This window comes from Sinocyclocheilus grahami, unplaced genomic scaffold (assembly GCF_001515645.1).
Source record: "Sinocyclocheilus grahami isolate Dianchi unplaced genomic scaffold, SAMN03320097.WGS_v1.1 scaffold345.1, whole genome shotgun sequence".
Classification (NCBI taxonomy): Eukaryota; Metazoa; Chordata; class Actinopteri; order Cypriniformes; family Cyprinidae; genus Sinocyclocheilus; species Sinocyclocheilus grahami.
The window spans coordinates 255,784-277,514 of NW_015505524.1; the positions used below are offsets into that span (position 1 = coordinate 255,784).

Consider the following 21,731-nt stretch of genomic DNA (forward strand, 5'->3'; position numbering starts at 1 on the left):
ATGGAAAGGTTCACTGGATGTTAAAGGTTTTTCATGGAACCAGTGATTCCAATAAAGAACCTTTATTTTTAGTGTAGCAAAGGCACAGTAGCATAGACATGTTATGTATCCTTTTGAGAGTCAGCAAAATGACTTTTTTGTTTGTTTAGGATTGTGTAATGTCTTTAATTTTCCAATGACATGAAATGAAAACACACACACACACACACACACCCATATATATATATATATTGCAATATTGCACGTCTTCTGTTGTGAACATCAGGAATCAGGACCCAATTAAAAATTAAGGCAAGAAGCAAGTTTATATTGACATGTTTTGCAACTTGCAATGAAATTGTCAATTGTCAATGAAAGTTAAACCAATGAAACTTTGGCAAATTTAGCCATATTTCATATACATTTTTTGGGGGGTTGTTTTGTTTTACCAAATTCACCTGTAATGTCTCCCCACCAAGTGAGAAGCAAATTTCTATTTTTGACAACTTCAATTTGAAGTTTTCAAGAGGACATGTATAGACTTGACTATAAATACATGTCATCTACAAATGAACTGCTGGATCCCAGGAGGATACTGAACTGATAATGAACTGCAAAAACACTGGAGAAAGAGCACAAAGTCAGTGCACTGGAATAAGTCCTACATGATCAATAGCTGTTTCAATCCACCTATTTTTATGCACATTTTGGAATATCGCCTAAAAAAAAAAACTCTGGATGGAAACGCCAAGATGCGCATAAATTCTAAAAATGCACCAAAAAATGTATGCGCACAATTGTGTTGGATAAACTTTTTATTCTATAAGAAAAATGTGCATAAACTACGATGGAAACACATTTACTGAATAAAATCCTCCACGCGCATCAAAAAAAGTCATGTGACGGTATACCTGGACTAACCAGCGGACCGATCTCATTGCACAGCATCTGAAATGTTATGGTTTTTCTTTAATGCCCGAGCAAAGCCTGTCGTCAAAGTATTTCTGTATAATTGCCTCCCAGAACTGTCTTACACGACTGTGTTCTGCCTCCAAAAGCAATGACCGCATTTATTGTGTTTTGTCTGCTCGCTCTGAGATGCGAGTCATATATAGAGATTATATATGAAAATTATTATATTCAGAGGCTTCTCCTACTTTTCTCAGTGATATTTAGAGCCAGTGTATCAGGAAGTGAAGATTTTGTCCTCTTTGGCTCGTAGGATGGAAACGGTGCTTAATTCGCAAATGTTTTATGCGATAATCCAATTTTGTGCACAAGTTAAATGAACAACTTTGGACAGAAACACAGCTAATGACTGAGCTTTAGTAGGATCTCCAGTTTAACCTCCTCATAAAGCTGAGAACTACATCAGCTCTGAGCAACTGTATATGATGCATTGTGACTCGTCACATGTTTATCTGACCTCTCTCTATGTTTCCACAGGGCCATTCATATGCACTCGGTAACTGGTTTAAAACTGTACAGAGTCATTCTGCTGGTATATAGTCGTGCTATTTCGGATCACAGCTGAGGTCTACACTTGAATTATATTTAATCTGTTTATTACAAGCTGACTTGTCTTTAAAGGGGTCATATGATGCGATTTCATTTTTTCCTTTCTCTTTGGAGTGTTACAAGCTCTTGGTGCATAAAGAAGATCTGTAAAGTTGCAAAGACTAAAGTCTCAAATCCAAAGAGATATTCTTTATAAAAGTTAAGAGTCTGCCACGCCTTCCTAAAACGGTTCATTCTAAACACGCCCCCACATACCTACGTCACTATCTGGGAAGATTTGCATAACGCCACCCAAATGTTCACGCCAAGAAAGAAGGCCTAACTTTTATTCTCGCTGTAGTATTGTTGCCGCCGCCGCCGCCATGTCGTGAAGGCGCTGTGTGTTTCGTTGTGAAAGCGAAACTACTTTGTTTGGCCTTCCAAAAGAGGACGATATCCGCGCCGTCATGCCTAGAGCTGATCCGTGCTGGTCGCTGAGGAAATACATCAACTTTCACCGTGGACAAAGCGGAGTCCAGCCCGGGGTCATCACATGTGCTTGCCACAAGTCCGCCGGACGCTCCTTCATCGAATCCGCCGGCCGTGCCATTCTCAAGCCCGCCGGCCTCCGCTCACTCTAGCTCCCGGCCTCCGCTCACTCTAGGTCACCGTGTGTGACGCTGTTTCGTTGTGAAAGTGAAACTACTTTGTTTGGTCTTCCAAAAGAGGACGATATCCGCTTCGTCATGCCCAGAGCTGATCCGTGCTGGTCGCTGAGGGAATACATCAACTTCGCTGTGGATCGCCGGATCGGTTTATATATTTAAAGTGAGTTTTTTGGGCAGTGTAGAGTAGGGCTTGTTGTTTGTCATTTCTCCGATCACAAATGCAGACATGGTTTTATGTTTACGCGGCGCGATGCAACGCAATGCGTAAAAAGTCATTAAGTCATTATAACCCATAATTATGTCCCCACTGAATGCAACGAATGCCTCGTTTATAATGGGTTTTCATGTTTTTGAATCATCGCTCCGGCCTGACAGGGCATCATCACAATATGGTAGGGGCGTAACATTTCCGTCTCACTTTTGAGGTATTCGGCCAATCACAAAGCACTGGATAGCTGGCCAATCACAGCACACCTCGCTTTTTCAGACCGATGAGCTTTGTAAAAATTGACACGTTTCAGAAAAGCGGGGCATAGAGGAGAAACAATAATGTACAATATGTGGAAAATAATGTTTTTTTAACCTTAAACCACGTAAACACATTTCATTACACCAAATACACAAAATAATGTTCTTTTTAGCAACATAATATGACCCCTTTAAAATTGAAGTAATACACCACTTGTGGCCAATTCAATTCCAATTTCGTAGATGAAGTATATAATCATTTTTAAATGCATATTACACTTTCTTGAATCAAAAACCACTGGGGGAATTCCATCGTACAGTGCATGCCTCCTTCAGCTTATGACCAGGCTCTGTGATAGATGCTGCTCTTATAATAAATGATGATGGTTGAACGAGAAAAACTAATAATAACTAATAATAACCATCTAAATTGGTGCAAGATGGCTGTGCACACCCATATAAGGTTGATATTAAAGACACAATATGTCATTTTCACTGCTAGAGGGCACGTATTTAAAATAAACAAAGAAACAAAGGCATAGTTTGATGACACTGTGACGGAGTGTGGAATCATGGGAGTTGTCATCTTCATCCTCACAGCCGATGCAAGCCGAAGTGACTTGGGCAGAAATCATGTTCATGGATGAGCTAATGATTTATTAACGTAGTAGAATGAAGCAGGGTGAGGCTGAAAGCCGTCGAAGCGAAACGAGGCCGCTGAACGAGCGTGACACACGGCTCGAAAGCAGCGTAGCTTTTATTATGCCACAGTTGACTGCTTCTGCTCCTTCCGGTCGTGCGTATGTGGGGGAAAAAAGCAGCGCTGATTTATCATACTAGATACATTTGAAAGTTCTGTAAGTGAGCATTATTGAAAGTATAATGCTACTCTGTGCGGTCGTCACCGGTCTAATAAAACGCACAACATATGTGAAAGTGAAAGTAACGTGACATGTGGCCAAGTATGGTGACCCATACTAGGAATTAGTGCTCTGCATTTAACCCATCCTAAATGCACACACACAGCAGTGAACACACACACACCGTGAACACACACCCGGAGCAGTGGGCAGCCATTTATGCTGCGGCGCCCGGGGAGCAGTTAGGGTGCCTTGCTCAAGGGCACCTCAGTCGTGGTATTGAAGGTGGGAGAGAGCGCTGTACATTCACTCCCCCCACCTACAATCCCTGCCGGTACGATCCTCAAACCCGCAACCTTTGGGTTACAATTCCGACTCTCTAACCATTAGGCCACGACTTCCCCGCTTAAAGCGTCTTTGGTTTTCTACAAAACAAAACCGGAAATCAAGGGGCTATGACGTCATTGGCAGGCGACACAATGACACTACAGACACGCTCCGCGTCACTAGTTACAATTGCTTATTTCTCTGGATTTAAACATTCTTCGAAACATTTGGGATAATGTAAGTACACAAGTCAGCAAAATATATAACACTGTTCTATTGGTTTTTGGATATTTTAATAAAAAAATCTTATATATTGTGCCTTTAAAATCTTCACAGCTTTAGTGTTACTGGAGAATCAGGCTTCATCAGATCCAAATGAATCTTACACATTAGAGGTCCAAAAGCTAAAGTGACTCAGAAACAGCTTCATACATGTGGATCGAGCTTTAATATAATAACAACTAAACAAACATCTTGTTCATCAGCGGTTGTAAGACCCTTGGTACACATAGGCTGCATCTGTAATCGCATACTTCCCATATAGTATTCTTTGCATATAGTAGGCAAAAAACAGTACGAGTAGTATGTCCGAATTCACAGCATTCATAAAAAAGCGGATGATGCCACGAGAGATGATTTGTGAATGACAGTGAAGCGACGCAACTGATGCTGCTACTATTAGTCACATGACAATGACAACGTGACGTATGTAGTACATCCGGATTACATTCATGTGACACAAATTCATACTACATAGAACAGACTTTTTTTAGCAGTCGTGAAGTAATTATTTTATTTAAACGTAAGAGTGTTTGATTTCGGATGCAGCCTTTTTGTTACACAGCATGTTGTAAAAATACTACTTTTTCATTCTGCTTCATTATGAGCCCTTTAAAGTTTTAGTTTTAGAGCTAGTTAGTTGCGTAGTGTTTCCTGCACTGCTATTCAGGATGTTGTTGCGCTAAAGCTTCATCTGAAAGGACGTGGAATTTTTGAGTTCAGTAAAGGCCTGTTTAAGACTAATGTTCTGTTCTGACATTCAGCCTGTCTGCAGTTTTTTATGCATTGGTCTGAACAGATAAATCATCAGACAGCTTATTCAATCGAATCCGATTACTCGCTCGCTCAATGAACTCAAAATGAGCCCAGAACTGATAACTGGGTTTTGAAGACATAAATTTGCAACAGAATTTTAGAGTTTTGTTGTAATAAAATGTATTTTACTTGAAAATAATTATTATATTGAAAAAAATTATTGATGTGTTGAAAAAATATGTTATTGTTTAACATGTTCTAGGGTTGATTGATCTGAAAAAAAAAAGTCCTGTAGGAAACACTGGTTGCATATTTACAGTACATGCTGCATAGTGTTGTTTAAAACATCACAAACAATTGTTTTAATTTGAATGAGTGCAGTACCTGAAGAATAGTTCATAGAGTTTTCAATTGACCGTCACTTGGCCAATGTCATTAAGACTCTCATGATTTGACTCCCAGATGTGAATGGAAAAGTTCTGGATCTTTCACACAAGGACGAGAAAAAAAACAACAACTAACAATATATAACTAACTCTTCTCAAACCCTTCACACAGGTTTGATTGTTTATCCAGAGGTATTTTGAAAGGTCAATGCAGACTATTCATCTGCAAAGGTCAGGCTAACCTTAAATTGCAGGTTTTCCATGAATATTTCCACTGTTTTCTCCTGTTAAAATCCAGGATTAAAGTGACTCACGCAGCAGAAGTATAGCAGAGAGATAGAAATGCTCTCGGACACCTACGTGCAGCCTGATGAGGCGTTTCCTTCAACCATACATGGCCATCAAATGTAATAGTTTACCACGTCCTAATGACACGTTAAGAGCAAATGATAATAAAAGGAAAAAAACGAATCAAGAAATGAACAAAAAGAGAGAGAAACCATTAAACTGCTGCATTGCGTCCTTATGACTCCTCATGAGTGACCCGGCCACTATGGACTGAATCACGCTACATTGACTTCAGTAAAAGTACCATTACGCATCAAAACGCATCTCATGGTGTTTTGATCACGATCTGACCTAACACTGGACACACTTTGGTCTTTTTCACAAAGACGAACAATTAAACAAGGACAGTTCTTGTTATTGGGTGTAAAACAAAAGCATAACGTCGTTGTCCATGTCTCTGAGCCCTCTCTTGCCCCTCCAGGTCCTCACCTGATTCATCTCCTCTCCTCAAGAACGACTGCGGACCTCTTGCGTTCCAACCAAAATCTTGCTGTACAGTTTTTGTTGCTCCTCTTTGAAAGTGTCTTTCACTTTCCCTCGTTTCAACCCACCATCCCTTAAAAAAAAAAAAAAATTTCAACTAAACTGGCTTCTGAGAAAAGCAGCTTTAATATGCCTAAGCTGGTTTGTTGGCCTCCCAGTCTGGTCAAAACCATGCTGGCTGGTTTTAGAAGGGTTCTGGGCATTTGTCAGCTGGCCAGGCTGGGAGATCAGCTTAAACCAGATATGTTATGTTTGTACAGACAGTCAGTTATATTACAGCTTATATTAGTGTTTTTATTACTTTTCTTTGGCCTCAACAAAAAAATGATCATGATTACAGTAAAAGACTGTAAAATTGCTGCGGTTAAAAACCTGTTAATTGGTCAAAGGTAAATTCCATTACTCTATAGTGAAAAAACTGTAATAATGTAACTAATAGGACATAGATTTCAAACAATTTTACAGTAAAAGTTAAATTTACCGTTTTTAGAAGTGAGAAAGAACAAGTCGTCTATCAAAAACCATAAATTGACATTACCACAACTCCCTGTGTGACGGCTCACACTTGATGGTTTTTCATTGAAATAACTTAAATAACTGTACATAGGCAGGGTAGGTGATCTGGTTAAAAAAAAATTGTTATGCTGGTTGAAAGTCTCTTCACATCCCGATAGCAATCACTTACACCACTTAATCAGTTAAGTGGTCTAAATGTATTTATATCTGTATGCTGTATTTCCACAGTGTATGCTGTGGAAAGCATAGGACCATAAAATGTTCGTCCAAACATATTCCTCGATCCGAGGGCTACGATAGGCTGTTCTGCCTGCCTGTCAACGTATGTATTTGCATACCTCTGTTCACCCTGTCTGCACAGACATGACACGTCATCAGTGCGTTCATTAGCTTGCTATAGCTAGCCTTTCTGAAATCCTACCCTACCTTTAAGGTTCATCTTATGTCATTAAATTAATGTTTATTCAACATCTGCCATTTATTTACAGTCAGTTTGACAGTAGAGTCAGATACGACAGCTGACTTACCACAGCAGGTCCACTAGACCACCCTGTCTGGCAATGGCTGCCTTTACTCTGTTAGCAAACTGCACTGCATCCTCACCTTCCTGCAAGGTGACAAAACAGACATTGACAAAAAAAACTAGACCTTTGGTTTTAAAAATTATTAAGTGCTTAAAATGTATTTTCACACTTGTTACAATTTGTTTTCCAGCATTTTCAGTTAACAGCATGTATAATTGAAGAAACAGTTATTCTTTTTCTGAAATAGTAAATCAAACTATAAATACACAAAGGAAGGACTTCCAAAAATAATTCCAGTGATTTTCCAGAGAACTTTTGTAACTTTCAAGGTGTGGCGGATCACATCAGCACAATGAGTTACCTATGGTGACCATTTCGTGGATTTTTGGGGACAGGAGCCTTTACATGCATTAAAAACAATGGTCTATTTGTTTATTTGCATGCCCACATGCAAACACAGATGTCCATTTCCAATCTGTGGTGGGTGGACAAAACTGGGAAGGGCAGTGCAAGTCAGTCATACCACAGATTTTACTGCATGCATGTAGGCCTTACCTGACGGCTCATCGGAGGCAGGTACCACACGCTGCAGACGATGGCCCAGCTACTCATCATCCTGAGCAGATAATTCACCATCCCAAACTTACTGCTGTTCCAGAAGGCTTCCCCAAACCGAGGGTCATACTAGAAAATCACAAAACATGCAAATGAAATACAATGCAACCACCACCACAATGCTGACGCAAGACAAAAGTCATTTTCTTAATCCTTTTTTTTCCCCCAGTAAACACACCTAAACATTCTTAAAACAAAAAAAACAAGTGCATACAGTAAAACCTGTATTCAGATATTATTTCTTATTTGTTTAAAAGTTAGATGGTATTTAAAACTTTTAAACCTTGAAATAAAACTTAAAATACAAAACAAAAAAAAGCACATTTAAAAACAAAACACATTTAAGCTAATGCAATGCAAAAATAATTCTTAATATCTTACACAATTTTGCTTCTCAAGTAATCTTGTTTTAAGGATGTTAAGATGTTATTGCTGACAAATACTGATTAAGTCATCAACATCCTAATCATTTGCCCTTCATCATTTTTCTTAGCATAAAAGCTGATCAAGTAAGAGAGCATGCAAACAAGGAGGAACGTTTGAAAGCAGCTTCACAGCTCAGAACGAGAGTGAAATCATACAGCCTACCCGCTACAGCATTAAAAACACATTACTGATAACTGAAAAAAAATATTTTAAGTTTGGAATAATCAGTATGTCCAGCATGTTTTAAGTGTAAAAGACACATGAATGGGCATCTGTTAGAGGACATTTGCACATGTAAACGATCGGTAAAAGAAAAAAAAAGTTATTTCAGCACTCAAAAGAGAACATTGTGGTAATACTAGATTTCTGCTTGATGCCAGGGTGTTGTGGGTGGTTTTAAACATGTTGCTATGCTGTTCTGGGATGGCTAGGTGCTTGCTTACTGGACCAAGTCAAAAGAGTCCACCCCCAAGTCCCTAGAGATGGCTTAGGTCTCTCCATCTATGGGATTTTTAGTTTTCGCCTGTTATATCTGTTATATCATCCACCAGCCATATCTCAGATCAACTCAAGAGAAAAGAAATAGCACACATCAACTCAACAGGTCTCACAATTTACAGTAGGGTCCAAAAGTGTGAGACCTCATTAAAAATCTTTACAAAGTAGAGTTTTTCCTCTGTAAAACAAAGAAATTTGACATAAAATTCCAAAATATTTCTTCTTTATTTTAAGATTTTGTGTAGTAGTAAGACTATGCCATATTTTTAGATCAGATCCAATAAGCATTAAACATGATCATCAGGACTGACCAAGCGGCAACCTTCCGGTCTCTCTCTGAAACCAACACGGAAGTGACTAAAACTGCAATTCATCGACTAATATTAAAGCTGCTTTTCTCAGTAGGTAAATTACCTTTTTTCTGGTAAATGACAGTTTAGTTGAAACTTTTTTTTTTTTTAAGGGATGGTGGGTTGAAACGAGGGAAAGTGAAAGACACTTTCAAAGAGGAGCAACAAAAACTGTACAGTGCAATTCATCGACTCTGGCTCCAAAAGGGAGTCAGTCCCATAGACTCCCCATGTTAAAATGCCCAACTTTACAGCAGAAAAATATGTTTACAGCCTGTTACAAAAAGTGGTTTTGGTCTATATAGCTAATTTTGCCCTTCATGACAACTGTGAGGGGGGTGAATTTTTTTATAACTCATCCGTTTAAATTATATTAAGCCTTAAAGTTCTGCATAATTAAGGGCGTGGCCACTTGAGTGACAGGTGGATTGCCCGCTGCTGTCACCAGGGTCAAGCTAGGTGGGCGTGGTTTCAGCAACCAGCTCCCGCCTCTTTGCCCATTTTCGATTATCCGGGAGTGACGCACTGCCAAGATGGCGACGGCCGGCTCCGCCCACTTTAGGCTTCAAAAATGCTCTTCGGAGACCTACGGGTGACGTCACGGACACTACATCTATGTTTTTATACAGTCTATGGGACTGACACAAACTTGTAGAGTTCATTCAGCTTGAGAGCCACTGTTGTTAAAGCAAAAGAGGACAAACCAAACACTAGGACAATAATTCGTGCTCATTTTGTAATTCAAATGATTATGCGGATTATGTAATTCGTTCAATAGCAGTATTTGCATTAGTGGTCTCAGACTACCATGCGTATCATTCAGGTATCATTTATGATTGTAGCACAAACTTTGTTTAATCAGTGTTTAATACTTGATGTTCAAGGTTTGCTCACATCCCTAACCCAAAGTATTCACTAGGGAAGTGAGATTTTCTGACCTTTATGGCGACAGGGTAGACGGTTGAGCCAATTTCAAAGCTTCCTTTCTTGAACATCATGACTGATGTGTTATTAATGCAGGTACCTGGAGACAAATTATATGATAAACACAAGAAATAAACATAATAGCATATTAACAACCAAATCAAATCACTTGTTCCATGTTAGTTACTATTTATATACGTATATGAATTAGTGGAGAAACTGTAAAAGGTCAATTGTAATTTATTCAATCACAACACGTTTTTCCATCACATTCTTTCTCTGCCTGAAAAAACAAGTGAGATCAGTTCACTCTGTGAGAAATTTTGAACAAACACTGCTTTTGAATTATAGATGTCCAGTATTTGTTTCCTGCTGTCTAAAATTATAAAGCCTTTCAATTGAAAAATATCTACACTACTGTTCAAAAAAATGTGGTCGGTAAGTAAAATAAATAAATAAATAAATAAATGATCACTGCTTCCAACAAAAATATTATGCAGCACAACTGTTCTCAACATTGATAATAATAAAGGATCATGAGACACTGGAGTAATGGCTGCTAAAAATTCAGCTTTGCATCACAAGAATAAATTACATTTTAAAATACTTTTCAAACAGAAAACTGTATTTTTATTGATTATATTTTACAGTATTACTGTTTTACTGTCTGAACAAATAAAGACGATGAACATAAAAGACTTCTTTCAAAAACATTACAAATCTTATCAACCCCAAACTATTTCATGGTAGTGGATGTAGGAAACAAACATAGTAGTCTACTCTAGTCTCCTTTTCATATTAACACAAATTTCTGAGAATGAGTTCAGCTCACCTTCGGGGAATATGAGGATGGGCAGTTTGCTTTTGTCTTTTACGTGATCGCTCAACCTGAAATAAAACTCATTTAATTAATAACAATAATAACAATGTATGAGTGTAATAAAAAATGCAATTCAGTGAAATATTTGACCTTTTAGCCACTAGATGGCGATCTTTGACTTCTGAGCGCTCGAACCAAATGTGTGGACAAGCTTTCACCATAGACCTCTGAATGAGCCCCATCAGGCCCCCATGGATCTGACCCACCTATAACACACACACACACACACACACAATTAACCCTCTCAGAGCAGCTTTCTCACACATACCCACTACAGTTCCAGTCAAGAAACACACTTACCATTGCATAGCATCCGTCACTGGCTAGTATAATGACGTCAATGGGTGACGTGTGGTTGGCGACACAGATGCCTCCATTCTTGGGTTTGTTTTCACTGTCCCAGAGAAAGACAAAGAGAGGAGTTTGTGAGCAGAGGGTGTAAATAGTTGCAGGAGAAGCAGAGCAATGTGAGTTTGTGGTAAACAGGTCAAATGTCATCTAATGAAAGAGTTTGTGCGGACATCCAACAGTTTAGTAGTGTCTTCTCCATGCTGTTTTGTTGTCACCAAACCCTGAATGTCCCTGTGAAAGGAGCCAGTTTGACTGGTCAAGGGAGAGGTCCTGAGAGAAAGAGAAAGACTTTTCTCTATTCGTATCGTATTTTAAGAAGAAGAGAAAAGGAGATAGAGAGAGAATGCACAGGAGGACAGTGACCTGAAATACCACACATGATCACATTAGGGCGATGCAGGAATGACAAGCTGAGATAATGACAAAGAGGAGTTCAAATTCAGTTGAAATCGGACCTGACATTGAAACACCAAACCCTTGTTAACTCGATGTTATACCGTTCGGGTGTTATGATGTCTGACCTCACTCTGTTTGTGTGTCAGATAACATCAGAACTAAATGTCCCTTCACCATTGATTCGGAACATGCTATAGAAGTTAACATTCTCAAGCACCAGCTCTAATTCACTGTAAGGAATTGACCCTTTGCCGGAAGTTTGATTGACCGGCGAATCTGCCATTTTGTCCGACAAACAAACCAGACAGGAGAGTAGATTAATGTCGGTGGACTTGAACTTGAAAAATGAAGTGAAGTGAAGTGACGTGACGTGACATGTGGCCAAGTATGGTGACCCATACTCAGAATTAGTGCTCTGCATTTACCCATCCAAAGTGCACACACAGCAGTGAACACACACAAACCGTGAACACACACCCGGAGCAGTGGGCAGCCATTTATGCTGCGGCGCCCGGGGAGCAGTTGGGGGTTCGGTGCCTTGCTCAAGGGCACCTCAGTTGTGGTATTGAAGGTGGGAGAGAGCCTTCAATACCACGACTGAGGTGCGGAAATGGTGTGTATTGATGTCTCTCCGCGGTTGAAACGAGACCTTCTGATGTTCATTCATGTTTATTTCGTGCTAATAAAGAGGAAGACATGATCGGTTCATGTGCCGCTTGAATGAGGCTCTACAGCGACCTGTCACGACACATTAAAGAGCCACAAAACTATATTTATTGTTTGAATTTTTTACAAAATGACAATTTAAAAGCTTAGACTTTGTCTCATACCTAAAGTAACCTGCTCTGTCTTGTCTGTCGGCTCGTTGTCAGTGTCCTCTATGTATTTTTCACTGAGTGAGAACATGATGTGTGGCGTGAGATTGCCATGGGTTGTCGGACATGGCAACAGTAATTAAGGGGGCGGGTCTTTGCAAAAGGTTACTTGCATGGAAAAGAGCAACTAGCACATTCTTCAAAATTTGTCCTTTTGTGTGTCAAGGAAGACAGTCAGGTTTGAAGAACTACTTCAAAGAGAACTGTGAGAATGTGATTGTGAGCATGTGATTCTGAATGCATGATTTAAGTGTGCGATTGTGAGACTCATATGAGTGTATGATTGTGTTATTGTGAGCGTGTGAGATTGTAAGCATGTGTGTGACTGAGTGATTGTTAGTGTGCATGTATGTGATTCAGAATGTGTAATAGTTTGTGTGATTGTGTGACTGCCTGATTGAGAAAGTGTGTGTGATTGCACGTGTATGTGAATGATTGTTGGTGTAGGTAATGTAGGTGTGCATGTGTGTTCGTATGATTGTGAGAATCTCATTGTGAGAGTGACGGTGTGTGATCTATGCGTGTGAATGTGAACGTCTGATTGTGAGAGTATGCTTGTGATCGCGCATGTATGTGAATGTTTGATTGTGAGCATCTCATTGTGATTGTGTGTGTACGTGAGTGTTTATGCATGTTATTGTGAGCATGTATGTGTATGTGTATGTGTATGTGTATGTGTATGATTGTCTGATTGTGAGCATGTGAGTGTTTATGTAATTATGCATGTATCTGATTGTTTGTTTGATTGTGATTACTCCAATTGTGAGTGTTTATGTGAGTGATTGTGCATGTATGTGATTGCTAATGTGAGTGTGGGCATCTCATTGTGAGAGCTTATATGTGTGATTGGGAACATGTCGTCCAGAGAAAGCACATTAAATGTAAGTAAAGTGCATACTTTTAAGGTTTCAAATAAGTTTTTGGAGAATAAAATGTCAACATTTGGTTGAAATAATGTTACATTGCCATTCAGAGTAACACAATATTTATGTAAAAATTCAAACAACATGCTCAGAAAACCAATCATGGCAGTGAAGACAACCAATAGGCTCACTCCTGTGATTGCTAATGTTAACCTGATAAAATAAAAACAAGACATTTCAGCTCAAACTCTAGAACACTCTTTACAAAATTTACCCTTTAAACTCTTTTTAATTTAAAAGTGCACAGCAAGTTTTGTTTGCATTTTTCTGGATCTCTGAAGCATACCTATGAGGATGCAACCTAGTCTATGTAGAATATACAGAGTATTCATCTCATATGAATGAATATCATTTTAATATAAAAATAATTCTAAAAATAAGCAATAAATTACAGAGTTCACTTTTAATATAACAATTTTTTTTTTTACTTTTAAGCCTTACACCGTGTCTACACCGGATGCGACAGTTGTTGTGTCGCACCACGTCGCAACAGCTAAAGTCTGTCTACGACGCGACAAAGCAACCGCTGAAAAATCATTTGAAATTTGTGTCAATATGTCATAAATAGAATGCAGCAGCAGTTTTCTGTCGTTGATTTGTCGTGTCGCGCTGTGCCGCATCAAGTGTAGACAGCCTCACTGATTATAATGAGTTCTATCGTATTTTGTCACACCGCTCGCGTCCAGTGTAGACACGGTGTTTGACTTTCATTGGAGATAAAAAGAGAGAACAGGGCATTAATGGATTAGAGAGACTGTAATATGTCACAGGTCAAATATAAACCTACATTAGCTATGATCACAACAGTTCCAAGAGCACACGAACTCCCCACCGCACCACAGCTCTGACCCAATGCATGCTGCTGAAAAGTTCAAGCAATAATACTGAGCATTTGGGTTTCCATCCATAATTCAATTAATCCCACAATACCCAGTTGAGAACATCTGATTAAACAGAGCTCAGATATCAGGCGCTCTTCCTCATCTCAAATGTGCACACGGGTGGGTGAGGAGTTTCTATTAAAGAATGTGGGTTAAGGCCACTGCCCTGACTGACATTAATCCTACACAAGCTCCATATGGCCCTGAGGGGTGGCAGAATTAGCCTGTATTGTAAGACGCTAAATTCAGACTCGCGTGCCAGAACAGAGTAAGTGTCTCAGGGTGGACCAGTTAGAATGATGTCAAATTATAATGTCAGCCATTCAAAAATAAGAGTTATTTATTTAACACCCTAAATTGCAACTGAATATTACAAGTGCTCCTTTTTTCTGTTTGGTCATATGACATATAGGGGCCCCTGTAAGTATTATAAGGGGTGAGTATTTAATGTACCAACATACCCAACAATAAACATGGACTGTGTCTTTGCTGTATTGTTTTATCCAGTTATTATCTAGTTTGAAAACTCTGTGCAATGTCTCCTACAAAAAAAAAACATCCCTTGGCAGTACCAGAATGTAAATCCATAATAATTCGCTACATACCATGGTATTACTTTGTACGCCAAGGTACTTCAAAGATTACCAATGCATTTCCATGGTACATGTCAAAAAACATAATATTACCATGGTATGTGTCAAAATGCATTTTAGTACTTGTTAGCAGTGGCCTCATTTTAGCATACTTCTCTTCTAATCTTCACATCTGTTCATTCAATAAATAAGGGTTATTTTCTTATTTTACTACACACAATATATTGTTACCATTACCAGCCAAAATGAGATTTTTAAATTTTCTGGTATCAGCTGATATTGGATAGAGTATATCTGCCAATGCTTTGTATTTAATTGTGATGCTCATTTCTCCTATTTTTTACATTATATTAGCTTTACTGTCATCTAACGTTCACTGAAGTAATTAGTGAAATTATTTTAACATTGTTAAATGTAATCTTAGCAAGTTTCTAATTTAAAAATGAACATCCATTTCTCATACTGTACATTACAATGACGTAACGCCTACATTCACTGCCATTTAAAATGACTGATTTTAGTTTTTAGTATTTTACTTTATTTAGACAAAATAGTACAGAATTTTAATTTATGGGTTATTGGCAATACAATTTATTTGTATCAGCCAGAATTTTAATATTAGCAACGAACTTCCTCACCTGAGGGGCAGCAGGAACCCATAACGGATGACAACACCGAGACCCCACAGCACTGTCAGACTGGTGCTAATGTGATTGAAGTTATTGTTGCTCCTGGTCAGCAAGTTCCACGACTCAAGCTCCTCTGCCGTGAAACACTTGGTAACCTCATCATCTACGATGCTTTCAATGCCACGGCGGCAAAAGTAGAAGGTGTCCGACATTTCAAACTCTGACGAGGAAGGGGAGGGGCTTGTGGTGGTGGAGGCGGAGCCATCCAACTCTCGGCTGCTGCAGTTCCGCCGAATCTCTTTGAGCTCGTCTTCAAGTGATGTAGGTTCTTTAGCAATAATGCCTGGGATAAAATAATACATACAATATCAACATCCAGAAAATAGAATCCTGAAAAAATGAGATTTTCTTAATTTGCAATTATATCAACAAACACTCTCCTGAAAACTATGTAACAGCAAATGATGTCAGGATGTAAAAAATTACAAAAATATCCTGCAACACCACAAGCAATTCAGCTTGAATGGAGGTGATTGGGACACAAATGTAGTTTGACTGCCATTAGTTGTTGCCTGATCTTTCTGTTGATAGGTCAACTGACAAAAAACTCAGTATGCGTCCCGTGAGATCGACGAGCACTTGGGACACGCCAAAACAAGCAATGTCACTCAGATTAACAAGCAGATGAGCACACAGCAGGAGCAACAGATCATTTTCCCACAGGTGTAACAGTGCACAGTGTTTACACAGCCACTGACACACGTACTATTAAGACTGTAAGGCTTGTACAAAAGATGGTTTTTCTCCTTGGCTCCTCTTTCCATCCTCACTGTGGCCCACTGCGAAAATAAAGAAAAACAACCTCAATTTAATGCAATATTATTACCACTGAAACATTCTAGTATTGTTTTACTATTGTAAGAATCATCTTAATTGAATTGAAAAGATATTATTATTATTAGATAAAAGTATTATCTAAATATTTAAATGTATACAAATGCTAAAATATAATATTTATTTAAATCTAAATACATATTTAACCCTCTGATCACGAATGAAAAATCAATTAACGGTGGAAAATATCAAAAAATATTAAATATTACTGTAATCATAGAGTGCGGCAGTGATGACATATTTTTGCAGACCAACCTGAAAGTTAGCAACACCCTGGTTACCTCTGTTTTTTGGATTAGTGCAGAAAATAAGCTCTGTGACTGACTGAAGTTTATGATTTTTACACGTTTTGTTCAAACCCGAGAGTCCTCACAAATGAACACAACTTATACATTTTGAAGCCTAAATACAGCATAACCAAATAGCTAAACGGTATATATAAACAAAAACAAACTACACATGATTTCAACGTCACCACCATTAAGCTTCCAACAACTTTGTTAGTCTTTTCCCTGAAAGTTTGAGTTTGCAAGAACACGATTAAAAAAAACATTCAAAAAACCCACTGACTTCAGGACAATGGAACTGGAAGTGCTAAAATGCTACGGTCACTTGTTTCCAGGTTTTGGCCTACAAAAATGTCATCCTATGACATATCTAATGCACAGCCAGCCAGTCATTATCGCAAAATAAAACTCATTTACTTCCTCATCATAAATATCATGATTTAAAAACACATTGCGGTGGACTGTGTAGACTGTGTAGACACAAACACACACACACATACATACTGAATGTTCCCTCAGGGAACAACAAGCGCTTTATTGAAAAGCTGAGGGAGGACGAATAATGTCAGTATGTTAATTCAGGCATGTGGAGCACACAATGCACACAATTGACTTGAGAATCAGAAAACACTGAAGGGCTGCTATTGATATCTTGCGAAATTAACACACGTTTTGCTTTAACTTCAATGCCTCAATGTTAGCCTATTAATTTGTCTTATTTCTCTATCTGAACTAAGGTTTCTTCTAATCTGTAATAAGAGTACTTTGAGGTTGAGGACAGAATATAGACACCACACAGTTATTCATAATTTTGTCCCTGGAAGCTCATGGTACAGTAAACATTTACAATCCTGTTGCAATATACAGCTGCAGAGCTGTAGGTTCTACACACAGTCAGAAATAGCACTTTTGTAGCATTTTACTCTTATTCTTATTTGGGATTTAAAACCATTATTATCTATCAAACATCCTCTTTATTGCTTCCCCGTGACTAGGTTGGCTAAGCTGAATGTTGTTTAACACCCAAACAACATGACGTTTAACTAGAATTTCTCCATTTCAAGAAATTCTCCTACTTGTTGTTGGAAAAATACTCGTTTCCAGTTTCAGGCAGCAGGACGAGAGTAGCACGCATGTCTGCTCAGGCAGTGTGAATACACGACCAGTTACATAACAGCTTCAGACGGACGTGAGGTAATGCTGAAATAAATCAGCCACAGCTGGAGAGGAGCAGCCCCTCAGCTCTTCACTCCACCTCCACACCTGTCTCTCCACTCTATGATTTTCATTTGGGGGGGAAACAGTGCCAGTAAAGGAAGCAAATCATGCATTTTCTAGAAACATTAACCAGATGTGCTTAACATGTCCTCCTCGTCCAGATCTCATTTCTTGCACCTGGCCACTTAGTTAAAAAAAGAACTGTATTCATATTTAGATCCCAGTATGTTCTCTGGACCAATAAAAAATGCAAACTAAATAAATGCAAACACAATAATGTAAGAGTATGAATATGCAAAACATGAGTGCATGAGAAGTTCACACTACCAAGCGCACTCAATAAATAAAAAGTATCAAAAAGTACCATGTTAGTACCACAGCTTTTTGGACATGGTGCTGTGATAATACAGTGTTTTTTGGACCTGTATCATGATAGTACCATGATATTATGCACAATGTCATTATCATATCAGTTATCTAATAAATATTAAATATTTAAGTGTTGTTAAATGTTTACATTTAGATTCTGAAACTCACTTAAAGGGTTAGTTCACCCAAAAAGGAAAATTCTGTCATTAATTACTCACCCTCATGTCGTTCTAAACCCATTAGACCTCCGTTCATCTTCGGAACACAAATTAAGATATTTTTGATGGAATCTGAGAGCTGTCTGGCCCTCCCATAGACAGCAAGGTAACTACCACGTTCAAGGTCCAGAAACGTAGCAAGGAGATCGGTAAAATAATCCACGTGACAGGGGTTCAACGTTTTGTGCGCAAAAGAGAAAAAAAAACACTTTATTCAACAATTCGTCAATTTTCTTTTGTGTACAAAATGTATTCTCGTAGCTTCGTACGTAATATTACGGTTGAACCCCTGATGTCACATGGATTATTTTACCGATCTCCTTGCTACGTTTTTGGACCTTGAACGTGGTAGTTACCTTGCTGTCTATGGGAGGGCCAGACAGCTCTCAGATTCCATCAAAAATATCTTAATTTGTGTTCCGAAGATGAACGGAGGTCTAATGGGTTTAGAACGGCATGAGGGTGAGTAATTAATGACAGAATTTTCCTTTTTGGGTGAACTATCCCTTTAAAGTTACAATTTAATAACACTGTTAAATGTAATATTTTGCAAATATCAAAATATATAAATCTTTCCTTCCATACATTACAATGATGCGATGCCTAAATTCATTTATAGTATTTAAAACAACTGATTTAATGTGACTGAACGACTGGTTATTCATCTCTCTCACTCCAAACTTTGTCAACTCTATACAATCCAGAGAACAAATGCAAACCACAAATAAATCAGTATGAACAACAATCCAACAAGATGACCTCCTGACTCACCTCAAACACCTTGAGCAGCGTCTTCATGTAGAGTCTGCGGATACCAAAAGACAGACCGAAAATGGCGGGAACGATGATGAAGACCAAGAGCAGCGTGAACCAGACAGTGAAAGAGATGCCCAACAGCATGCATAGCAGATTATTGAAAGGAGACATAAAAGGGCCCATTTTTACAAAATGAAAATGTGGTTTGTTTTTAGGAAGGAAAGGAAATGGACACCCCAACAGGCAGCTTTCTCAGGCACTTTTAGGGTCAAAGTCTCCAGAGTACGATGTGGAATGCGTCCATAAAGCAGACAGGTGACATTACACAGTCTTTCATTTCCGATGGCTCACGACCTGATGAAGCAAACCCATCCTTCTGCATGTAGCACTGCCCAGAGGTGATTAATTCCGCTTTAATGATTCATATTCTTCAACATTGGCAATTTTGCAACTTCAGATGCCTGTAGGCTCACAGAGCATGACAGCTCTTCACTAAAAACTCTGTAATGGAGAAACCTGGAGAATGTGAAGGAAACACAAACAGGAAGAGGATTACAATTCACTCAAGTACAGGCTTATTCAAATCAAACAGACTGTGACTGAACACACCAAAGTAAATGCAACAGGTTGATCACAAAGCCAAACAAAGTGGCCTGGGACTACACTGGGATCTCAAACAAGGACACGTAAGAGTCAGAGCTCCCACGAGTACAGAGAAGAGAAGAGAAGAGAAGAGAAGAGAAGAGAAGAGAAGAGAAGAGAAGAGAAGAGAAGAGAAGAGAAGAGAAGAGAAGAGAAGAGAAGAGAAGAGAAGAGAAGAGAAGAGAAGAGAAGAGAAGAGAAGAGAAGAGAAGAGAAGAGAAGAGAAGAGAAGAGAAGAGAAGAGAAGAGAAGAGAAGAGAAGAGAAGAGAAGAGAAGAGAAGAGAAGAGAAGAGAAGAGAAGAGAAGGCATACCTATGAGGATGCAACCTAGTCTATGTAGAATATACAGAGTATTCATCTCATATGAATGAATATCATTTTAATATAAAAATAATTCTAAAAATAAGCAATAAATTACAGAGTTCACTTTTAATATAACAATTTTTTTTTTTACTTTTAAGCCTTACACCGTGTCTACACCGGATGCGACAGTTGTTGTGTCGCACCACGTCGCAACAGCTAAAGTCTGTCTACGACGCGACAAAGCAACCGCTGAAAAATCATTTGAAATTTGTGTCAATATGTCATAAATAGAATGCAGCAGCAGTTTTCTGTCGTTGATTTGTCGTGTCGCGCTGTGCCGCATCAAGTGTAGACAGCCTCACTGATTATAATGAGTTCTATCGTATTTTGTCACGCCGCTCGCGTCCAGTGTAGACACGGTGTTTGACTTTCATTGGAGATAAAAAGAGAGAACAGGGCATTAATGGATTAGAGAGACTGTAATATGTCACAGGTCAAATATAAACCTACATTAGCTATGATCACAACAGTTCCAAGAGCACACGAACTCCCCACCGCACCACAGCTCTGACCCAATGCATGCTGCTGAAAAGTTCAAGCAATAATACTGAGCATTTGGGTTTCCATCCATAATTCAATTAATCCCACAATACCCAGTTGAGAACATCTGATTAAACAGAGCTCAGATATCAGGCGCTCTTCCTCATCTCAAATGTGCACACGGGTGGGTGAGGAGTTTCTATTAAAGAATGTGGGTTAAGGCCACTGCCCTGACTGACATTAATCCTACACAAGCTCCATATGGCCCTGAGGGGTGGCAGAATTAGCCTGTATTGTAAGACGCTAAATTCAGACTCGCGTGCCAGAACAGAGTAAGTGTCTCAGGGTGGACCAGTTAGAATGATGTCAAATTATAATGTCAGCCATTCAAAAATAAGAGTTATTTATTTAACACCCTAAATTGCAACTGAATATTACAAGTGCTCCTTTTTTCTGTTTGGTCATATGACATATAGGGGCCCCTGTAAGTATTATAAGGGGTGAGTATTTAATGTACCAACATACCCAACAATAAACATGGACTGTGTCTTTGCTGTATTGTTTTATCCAGTTATTATCTAGTTTGAAAACTCTGTGCAATGTCTCCTACAAAAAAAAAACATCCCTTGGCAGTACCAGAATGTAAATCCATAATAATTCGCTACATACCATGGTATTACTTTGTACGCCAAGGTACTTCAAAGATTACCAATGCATTTCCATGGTACATGTCAAAAAACATAATATTACCATGGTATGTGTCAAAATGCATTTTAGTACTTGTTAGCAGTGGCCTCATTTTAGCATACTTCTCTTCTAATCTTCACATCTGTTCATTCAATAAATAAGGGTTATTTTCTTATTTTACTACACACAATATATTGTTACCATTACCAGCCAAAATGAGATTTTTAAATTTTCTGGTATCAGCTGATATTGGATAGAGTATATCTGCCAATGCTTTGTATTTAATTGTGATGCTCATTTCTCCTATTTTTTACATTATATTAGCTTTACTGTCATCTAACGTTCACTGAAGTAATTAGTGAAATTATTTTAACATTGTTAAAT

At 38.6% G+C, this 21,731-nt stretch overlaps 1 protein-coding gene and 1 long non-coding RNA gene across 2 annotated transcripts; one reads left to right on the top strand and one right to left on the bottom strand.

Moving 5' to 3' along the window:
• The first annotated feature begins 4,758 nt into the window (after positions 1-4,758).
• LOC107548270 (uncharacterized) lies at positions 4,759-20,169 on the top strand. Its single transcript, XR_001604453.1, has 3 exons — positions 4,759-4,828; positions 16,156-16,163; positions 20,158-20,169. It is a non-coding gene; the product is annotated as an uncharacterized lncRNA (long non-coding RNA).
• Positions 4,825-19,660, bottom strand: LOC107548269 (glycerol-3-phosphate acyltransferase 4-like). Its single transcript, XM_016228902.1, has 11 exons — positions 19,190-19,660; positions 16,199-16,271; positions 15,442-15,775; positions 13,393-13,482; positions 11,085-11,259; positions 10,875-10,990; positions 10,737-10,792; positions 9,919-10,004; positions 7,647-7,775; positions 7,095-7,174; positions 4,825-6,124 (listed from the first exon to the last, which is right to left on the bottom strand). Exons 1-11 carry the CDS (start codon positions 19,355-19,357, stop codon positions 6,016-6,018), a joined length of 1,416 nt encoding a protein of 471 aa, XP_016084388.1. The 5' UTR covers positions 19,358-19,660; the 3' UTR covers positions 4,825-6,015.
• Positions 20,170-21,731: the final 1,562 nt, after the last annotated feature.